Source organism: Chinchilla lanigera, unplaced genomic scaffold, assembly GCF_000276665.1.
Source record: "Chinchilla lanigera isolate Chin_1 unplaced genomic scaffold, ChiLan1.0 scaffold00049, whole genome shotgun sequence".
NCBI lineage: Eukaryota > Metazoa > Chordata > Mammalia > Rodentia > Chinchillidae > Chinchilla > Chinchilla lanigera.
The window spans coordinates 12,527,759-12,537,408 of NW_004955450.1; the positions used below are offsets into that span (position 1 = coordinate 12,527,759).

Below are 9,650 nucleotides of genomic sequence, written 5' to 3' on the forward strand. Positions count from 1 at the left end.
AAAAAAAAAAAAAACAATCAAGAAATGGGCAATTGAAATGAACAGACACTACTCAGAAGCCATATAAATGGCACATAAGTACGTGAAAAATATATTCAGCATCTCTGATCGTTAGACAAATGCAAATTAAAACAACATTGAGATTCCACTTTATTGAGAGATCAAATAATAACAAATGCCAGCAGGGTTACAAGGAAGAAAGAACCATTTTACACTGTTGATAATGTAAACAAATACAACCAATATGGAAATCATCATGGACAGTCCTCAAAAAACTAAAATAAGAAATTCCATTTGACCTAGGGTTATGGTTGACACATTGTATCAACTTGAGGAGTCTGAAAGCTTCACTAAGTAACTCAGCAGTTCTACATCCCAGGGTGAAAAGGACATGCCCTTGCTGCTGTAGGATGTTGTTCATTGTGTCCCCTCCAGAAGTTTAAAAGTTCAACGAAATGATTCAGCAGGGGGCCAGGGTCCTTACTTTGTAAACATCCTCAGCTTGTGGAAGAGGAGGGCAAGGAGATGGAGTGTGGGCATGGACAGATGGCAGCAATACAATCTATAAGGAGAGAAAAGAGGCTTGCTTCCCCCCACTTTTTGCTCTTGCTGCTTTTGCTGTCTTGTGTCACCTTGAAGTGCTGCCCCTGGGCCCTGCCACCCTGCCTTGGAGCCAGCTGATTACAGACTGAGACCTCTGCAAACTGTGAGCTAAATAAACCTTTCCTTCCTTAATTCTGGGTTTTAGGTATTTTGTCCCAGCAACAAGAGAAAAGTAAGCAAGATACCTAGATATTCTCGTAGTTATCTTCCCCAAAGTTGTTTTTTCTTCCTCCCAAAAGTTAAATACAACATATGACGCTGATACATGTGTATCCTTATTTATGACAGCACAATTCATAATAGCTAAATTATCCATGAGGCTTATATGCCTATCAACAGATAGACGGATAAAAAAAATGTGGTACAGTATTTATCTCCAATGGCATACTACTTTCTTATAAAGAAGGATTAATTTGAATCACTTATAGGAAAATGGATGCACCCTGAATCCATAATTTTATGTGAAATAATTCAGACAGACAAGTTTAAATAGTGTATGGTTCTGGTTACATGAGAAACCAAAGTGCAAAATAAAGATAGACAACAGGGAAGTGGGGAGATAGACATTTTGCAAATGGGAAGGGGACTGAGAAATGCTGGGGGTGGGGTTGGGGAGGAGGAGGAGGAGGAGAAGGAGATTTAAAGTAATTAAGACATATCACGAACATACACCAGCCACGCACAGTGAACGTATGCATTATATACTGTAAACATGTACTAATTTTTAAAAAGATGTAAATATAACAGACTATCCTTCCTTCATGAGGTTCTTTAATCATATTTCATGTTTGAAGGAAAAATTATAACACCATCTCATGTGTTTAATATGCACAAAGGAAATACTTAAACAATTATATTCAAAAGTTAGGAAGGGTAAAAAGACTTATTTGGAAATAAGCTGTTTATACTTCACTCAAAGGGGTAGGAATCCAGCACCCCAGTAGGCTATAGTTAGTTTCAAAGTACACACGTTAATATCTAGAACAATCACTAAGAACATTATGTAAAGTGATAAACCAAAAACAAAGAGATCAAATGCAACTCTTAAAAATGATGAAATAACCAACAGGAAGTCAAAAAGAGAAAAAAACAGAAGAAAAACAGTTATGAGACTTACCCCCCAATGTCAATAATTAGTTTAAATGTCAATAATCTACATATACAAATCAAAAGATAATGACAGAAGGAGTTAAAGAAAAAACCCACAACTCAACTAATTATGTTCTCTGCAAGAAAGTCATTTCACCAATGCTATTTTGTAAATGGATGTATGTTTATTATTATGTGTTTCCTACAACAACCATTGAGAATAGTCAATGATTATTCAATTTGTCACTCATGTATAGCTCTATTTATTTTCTTTAGAAGCCACTTTGAAGATACCAAAGTATACTACAACAACCACTGATAATCTCCTACCACTTTTGTCTGTAACTCACTATTATTTGTCTATTTGTTTTCCTGAGAAACTATCTTGTAGATAACATTATGTAAAACAACCATTGATAATTTCCTACCACTTTGTCTGTAATTTGGTAAGCCCCCCTATTACTATGTTATCCTTCTTTTACTCTTTAAAATAATAATAATAAAAATAAATGAAAGTCATTTCAAGTAGAAGAGTTTATGTAGACTGAAAATAAAAGGACTGAAGAAGATGCATTATACGAACAGTAATGTTTTTCCCAGGACAGGGGGTCAAACCCAGAGCCTTGTATGTGCTAGGCAAGAGCTGCTAACGCTGAGCTACATCCCTAGCTTCAAACATAAATGGGTATAATTAATGACATATGAAGTAGGTATCGAAGAAAATGTTACTAAAACAAAATATCACATAAGGATAAAACAATGTCTCCATTAAGAAGATACAGAAATTGTAAACAAATAGGCATCAGACAACAGGGTTTCAAAATATATGAAACAAAAACTGATACAGCTAGAGGAAGAAACAGAAAAATCCACAATTACGGTTGAGAACTTCATTCTCAGAAAAATGACAGAATTGCTAGTCAGACAATTAGCAAATATAAGGCATGGTAGAACACACCAACAAGCTGAGATCTAATTGGCATTTACATAACACACTGAACGAGCAGTATAATGTGCATTTTTCCTAGCTCTCAAAGAACATCCACTGAGGATGAACTAAAACAAAACCTTCACATTAAAGGAGAAATTGAGATCATACTGAGTATGCTGCCGGACTACAATGGCATCAAACTAAAAATCAATACCAGAAAGGCAACAGGGAAATCTCCCCTACAATTGACGATGATAGAATCAAAGCAGAAATCAGTAATAGAAGGAGACCACAGAAAACTCTTTAAACACTTGGAAATTAAATAAGAAGCAAGAGGAGGAAGGAAAGAAACACTGCAAATTACAAACATTAGTACAGCTTTATATAAAGCGTAATTTTTTCTTGAAAACATTTTTTATAAGAAAGCAAGAAATTGTCTATGTTCTCATGCACACCTTTACCTGCCACCTCCCTCCCTGAAGTTAAGCTATCAAGGCCTTACGCCATTTCTTCTAGCATTTCTAAACAACAATTTCACATTGGCTTATTTATTTTACATTAGATTTCTTTTTTGGCTCATTTATTTTAGAAGTAATCCAGATTTCCTAGATTTTTAAGGGTCGTGCAGGTACAGCTGTTACTGCCTATGGTAAGGAAGATGTGCAGTTTCTAATGATTCTTTCCCCCTCACATGAGCCTACCAATTTATGATCAAATTACATAACTAATTACTCTTTGCAAATTCCTCCTTCTCACATCAGAAAAACCTTATTATGAGATCTTATCTAGATGCAAACTGTTATGTCAAGTGTTCCCCCAAAGACTTCAGGGGTTCTGAAAAAATTGACAAGTTTGAGTGCTTTTTTGATTTTTCTTACTCTTCAACTTGCCATAAAAAACACCTGCCATCTTGTTTCTCAAGTAAATGTTGCCCTAGAAGGCCACAGGATTATACTCCACTGGCAGCAAATACTGAAGTTGGGGGAAGGAATTCAGAGGTCTGTAGGCACTGCACGAACATCTTCTCCCTACTTCCCATCACTTTTAAATAAAGTGTCTTTATTATCATCATCTCATTTAATGCAGGACACAAGAAGAAGTAGGTTATCACTAGCTCGACTTCAAAGCTGAGGAAATGACGGCTCGTACAAGAGAGATAACTTGAACAAAGTTGTAGAGCTGACAAATGACATACTGGAGCCTTGATATTACTCCAGATCCGTGTTGTTTCTACTGTATACTCTGTGCTTTTTCTAGGCAGGGTGGGAAGACATTCCCGAGCACATCACAGTTCTTAGGAATGTCTGTGAGTGGGTCTGCCAGCATTGACTGAGTTCCTTTCAGGATGTGCTAGGGATATGTTAGCGAAGGCACAACAGAGATCGTCCTGGTGAGCAGTCTTTTCTCTTTTCCAGTTAACAATTAGAAGATCAAGGGAGAGCTCTAGAAGGAAAACAGTGGCCAAGAAACCTAGTCTACTTGTACCTTCTGGACCAGCACATTGCAGTCTAGGGGCCAGCACCACCCTTCCCTTACCACACTGGCTCTCCATGGCCAGAGACACCCAGTGGGCTAGGATCTGGTCTCTCTCCTGATCCCAAAGTCACCCAAGGCCACGCCATAACCTCCTCGCCCACGACCCTACCAGCGTGAAGCTCTTGGGTGAGGCCGCCCAGCGCTTGACCGTGGTGAGCGGCCACTCCTGCAGCACCTCCTTGGTCTTCTCATCCACACGCATCACTGAGTCCTTGGTGACCCCCAGCAGGCGGGGCACCAGCTTGTTCTTGCCTTTCATCTTTTCCTGAAACAGGAGAGACCACACATTAGGGCCTTATCTCTGGACACAACACAGTGTGACATCTTTTACCTGAAGTCACTCTCCATACATGTGTTTCAAAGCAGGAGGACTTGAAAGCCAAGGGTTGGAGGGACAGTGAACAACTCACTGAATTAAAGGATGGGAGATAAATCAGACACACCAAAGTCGACAAAGTCCTACTTCCTGGAAAGACGCTGCTCAGCAGCATAGGTTGCGCCCAAAACAGATCATGTCAGAAAGAAGGGACAGAACAGTATTTAGTGCATTTACCAACTGCCCACCATGACTGCAAAATGCGTGTACTGCAAACATGCACTAATAAAATAAAGTTCAATTGAAGGGGGCGGGGCAGAACGGGAAAGGTATGCAGAGGGAAAGACTTGAAGTGGATTCCAAATACTCTATCATCACCCCGGCTGAGTCGGTAACTAAAGAGGGTGAATCTGGAATTAAAAAAATTTAAAATGAGCTAAAATTGCCAATTATGATCTTAGGAGACACAGTGATCGCTTCTTTAAAGCACATCTAAAATATATTTCCATTTGGATTCTTCATTTTTTATAGTTTTGTACACCTCGTGGTTCTTAAAATAGTTTTCTTGATGTAATAATGCCTACTGAAATAATGGGTCCCTACTCCATACTCATACCAAAAACAATTCATGGTAAAGTAACAACTTAGGAGGAATATACAGGTGCATGGTGTTCTCGTGATTCTCGGTGAGAAGTCACTTTCTAGCACAACAAGTTACAGAGGGAGAGATTATAGCTTTAAATCAAAATAAACGTACTCCTATACATCTTAAGGAAAAAAAGTGACAGAGATGGGGACACACAGTTACAGACAGAGAGGGAAAAAAGGACAGAGAGAGAGAGAAGAAAATGAAAGACATCTCATTATAAGAAAAATTAAAAAGCAAATGATTGGAGTAGAAATATTTAGAAAAAAAGTAATACTAAAAAGCTATGTAGGCTGGGTGTGGTGGTGCACACCTATAATCCCAGCACTTGGGAGGCTGAGGCAGGAGGATCGTTGTGGGTTCGAGACCAACCTGGGCTACAAAGTGAGCTCAAGGCCAGCCTGAACTGTGTAGCGAGACCCTGTCTCAAAAAGACCAAAAAAACCCCTCAAAAAACAAAAACTATGTATATTACATGTAACTGATAAATCAACATAGGTCAACATAAAAATAATAAATTGTAAGTCAACAGAAATAACTGCTGAAGAATACATATAGAAAATGTTTTTAAAATATAAACTAAACATAAATAAAATTTCATTTATGTCAAATAGCAGAATTTAAAGAAAATTCTCAAAATCAAGGAAGATATGAAGGCAGATGATTACTGGTGGAAGTTTACAATGGCAAAAGCTCTATGCGTCAATAACTACCCAAAGCCTTAAAAACATTCTTGTATTTGACACTGTTGTGGTCTGGAGGGTATCTGCAAGGGAACAATACAATACAGGACACATATTTTATAAGATTACTTATAATAGTCACCCAAAGAATCATATACAAGAGAATGCAGGAAATCTGTCCACACATTAGAGACCAAAGAATCCAGCTGAGGGCCTGGGTCCTGCGATAATGTCCTGCATGAGTCCAGCTGAAGACCTACAGCTCACCACGGTGCCTCCCACAAGTCCAACTGGAGGCCTAGAGCCCATGCCAATGTCTCATGCAGACCTGTTTCATGGATCTGTGCTGGGAAGGCCCAAAGGTCAATGGCGGAAGCTAGAAAGTCTGTGCCAGCGGGAGGAAGGGTCTGTGCTAGGAGGCTGAGGGATCTGCACTGGAGCCAGGAAGCGACAGTCAAACTAAGAATCAGAGATCCACTGAAAGGTACCACAGCCGTGCTCAGCAACAGTGAGGTCCCGAGCTCCTCCGATGATGAGGAAAGCCGAGTTCCACCAGGAAAGCCAATGTGACAAGCTTTTCCAGGATACTGAGCACGGCACCATCTTCCCCTCTGGTGCCAGGAAGCAATGCTGAGAGTGAGGACCAGAGCTCCTCCAAAGTGAGCTGAAGCCACTCTTAGCAACAACAAGGTCCCGAGCTCCTTGGAGGATGAAAACAGCCAAATTCATCAGGAAAGCCAGCATGACAAGCTCCTCCAAGAGAACCAACAGCTCCCTACAGCTTCTCTCCGCTTCCAACAGGCTCCCAACAGCCTTCCTTCTTCTCCTCCAGTTCTGCCCCTTATGCTGCTGGCAACAGTCCTCAGGTGGGCCTCGCACACACAGCACCACACTTGCTCAGTTTAGCTGGATGTTACAAGTTGACCCCCAGTTGTCAATCCACCACCGACACCATTTCCCTTTAGGAACTTGTTTTAAAAACTGAGGTATGCATGTAACAATTGTGCCACAAAGAGACCAAAGCAGAGTCTACCATAGTACATAAGTAGAAATAACCCAGATGTCAGTACTGTAATACCGTGTAAAAATTTTTTTAAAAGTTTATATACAAATTTAAAAGTTTATATATAGTACATGAAAATTGGTGGCAATAATCAACTCGTTTTTTGTATTACTGTGTTTTTACTTTTTTTTTTTAAAGAAAATTCACTTAGTGTACATGTACTATTAATGTTATCGGGGGAAAGCACATGGAAGGACTATTTGTAGAAACCCAGCAACGCCTGAACTGCTGTTCTCAAAGGAACACGCGTGCACATTCACACCAGCGAAGCATGTGTGCATGGGTGTGTGTACCCACATCCAGTACTGGGCACAGGCACTGCGAATAGGGCTGGAGTTCCACACTTGATCTGCAATACCTGCTAACTTTCAGAGCTTCTCCAAAAGGCTGGTACCATCACTGTCTTCATTTTGCAAATGAAGAGACTTCATCTGACTGAGGTTGATGGTAGCAAGTGGTAAAGCCACAAACTGTGACCACAAATCTGTAGCTCAAAACCAAATCTAACTTCAAAGCAGACCGTCTACCATGACCTGCTGTCGCGCTGAAGAAAGTAGACGGAAAAAGCTGAAACCCTGCCCAGCACCTCTCCGTGGGCATCTGATGAACGCACAACGTGATGGTCACAGCTCTTCTCCGGCTTCCCCATCGGGGGACACAATGGTGGAAGGATACTGTGCGGTGTCTCAAGAGGTGAATCCGGCACTCTACCAGCCTCAAGTCTTTCTAAGATACCGAGAAGAGTCGGATTCTTTTTACAGAAAAGTTCCACAGGAGGAAGAATCAGCACGGGGCAGATGACGGCAGTTAATCCCACGTGTCTTTGGGAATCACCAAGAGATTCAGGGTAAGAGGTGTGAGCAGCGAAGCCGTCATGTGGGGCTGATCAGGCCCAGCTTCTGGGACTGGGAAGGAATCAGAGGTGAAATACGGTATGCAGTTGTGGGCCTTTTCCTATCTGCGCTTCTCCCCAGCGAGGGGCTCTGGGATGCAGCGATATGAATCCTAACAGACTGAACTGTTGTCAGGGTCATTCCAGCCTGGAAGAAGCCATAGTAACTGAAAAACTTCGAGTGGACGCGCCACCAACCGGCCGTGACAGGGGACCGGAGAAACACTGCAACTGCCACAGAGAAGGCTGCCAAGGGATGTAACTGCATCAGTGTCCACCACAAAGGCAGAGGAGCTGGAAAACACTACACAGCCAATGGCTGAGATCTGGGCGAGTGCTGCGGTGGTGTTCCTGGTGTAGAGACTTGCCTCAGGTCCTCAGTGGCAGGGGTGGCAGTAGAGGGACACAGGACAATTAGGCTCTCTCTTCCTTTCTGTGCCTCAGACCTCAGAGAGCCCCACACCTCTCCTTTCCAATGGCCACCTACACAGACCAGCATCTCTCATCTCACCCCATGACTGTGATTTTTTTTTTGTCAGCCATTCCTGGTTAGCTTGGTGATATGGTTTATGCCTAGATATTCCCTTCAAAGCCTCATGTGGTCATGTGGCTTTTTAGAGGCAGCTGTATCTGGAGTTGTGCTGCTGGGATCAAGGGTGTGTGATTACTAAATTAGTCCACTCACTGGTCTGGCATAGTTCTGGGTAGGATTAAGGGTGTCTGGTTAAACTGTAAGAGACAGAAAGGGTCCTTGCTTGTTGCTTGCTGACTTCTGCCTGCCATGAACTGTTTCTCCTTTGCAATATCTCTCTGTATGCCACCAGCCTTGGATCCAGCCAAGGATGAACTGAAATCTTCACAAACTGTGAGTCAGATAAACTTTCCTTTTCTAACTTTGGGTACCAGGTATTTTATCTCAGCAATGAGAAAAGCAACTAAAATAGCTGGTTTAGTTCTGAAAATGTCTAGTTTGCAAACCTCAGAGGCAAGAGAAAGTAGACATTACACCAAGGAGAGGCAGGATCCATTAGTAAGCGCAGCCTCTCCTCTTTCTTCTCAACAGGCATCGTGGGCTCAGGGCCGGTGGCCAGCTGCGATCAAGCTGGCCTGCTGGCTGGTTCTTCTCATGGCAGAGAGAGTGGCTGATGCTTCTGTCATCTGTGCCTCACACCTGAGATTCCAAGCTGGATGAAGAGACATGGTAAGCTACGATTTTGGCAAGCTAGGGCTCTCAGCCATTGCCTTCAACGTGGCCAAGCCCAAAGGGTCCTCTCCAGGAGTCAGCTTAGCTCATTTGAGTTCTACAATGGCGGGCACCAAAGGGCAGGCTGTGTGTTTCATGTTGTCAGCAATATTCTTATCTGTTTTAGCAGAATTGTAGATATGGCTAGTTGCTGAAAAGCAAAGCCAGGTGTTAAAGACTGTTCGGTAGTCACCTGGGTCCTTAAAAATGAATGTTAAGATTCTGGACTGCACTCATGATTCCGAGATGCTGTGCAGGTTGCCCTCTGTCATACTTCAAGGCTCTGGCTATGACTGCAGGGAAATATCAAAGGCAATATCAAATATCCCTGGAGGTCACACAAGCTTCTGCCATTTCTTCGCATGGGTGTATATCACCTTCCTGGATTCTAGGCTAGCCTCTCCCGCTCACACCAGTGAGTGCTTTCTATGATAACACCTTAAAAATGGGTATTAGGAGGGGCTGGGGATTTAGCTCAGCGGCAAAGCGCCTGCCTGGCAAGCGCAAGGTCGTGAGTTCGGTTCCCGGTACCGGAGAAAAACCAAAAAAACCAAAAAAAAAAAAAAACAAACAAAGATGCATAGGAAAAGGATCATAATGATTTCACCAAGATGCTAACAGTTTTACCACCGCTCATAAGAAGAATAT

At 42.0% G+C, this 9,650-nt stretch overlaps 1 protein-coding gene across 1 annotated transcript in view; it reads right to left on the reverse strand.

Annotated features, from left to right (window-relative positions):
- Tln2 (talin 2) overlaps positions 1-9,650 on the reverse strand; it is a gene marked incomplete in the record, with an annotated part of 349,184 nt that overhangs the window by 136,710 nt on the left and 202,824 nt on the right. The window contains 1 exon segment of the mRNA XM_005393813.2: positions 4,269-4,424. Within this exon segment, the coding sequence (XP_005393870.1) occupies positions 4,269-4,424 (156 nt within the window).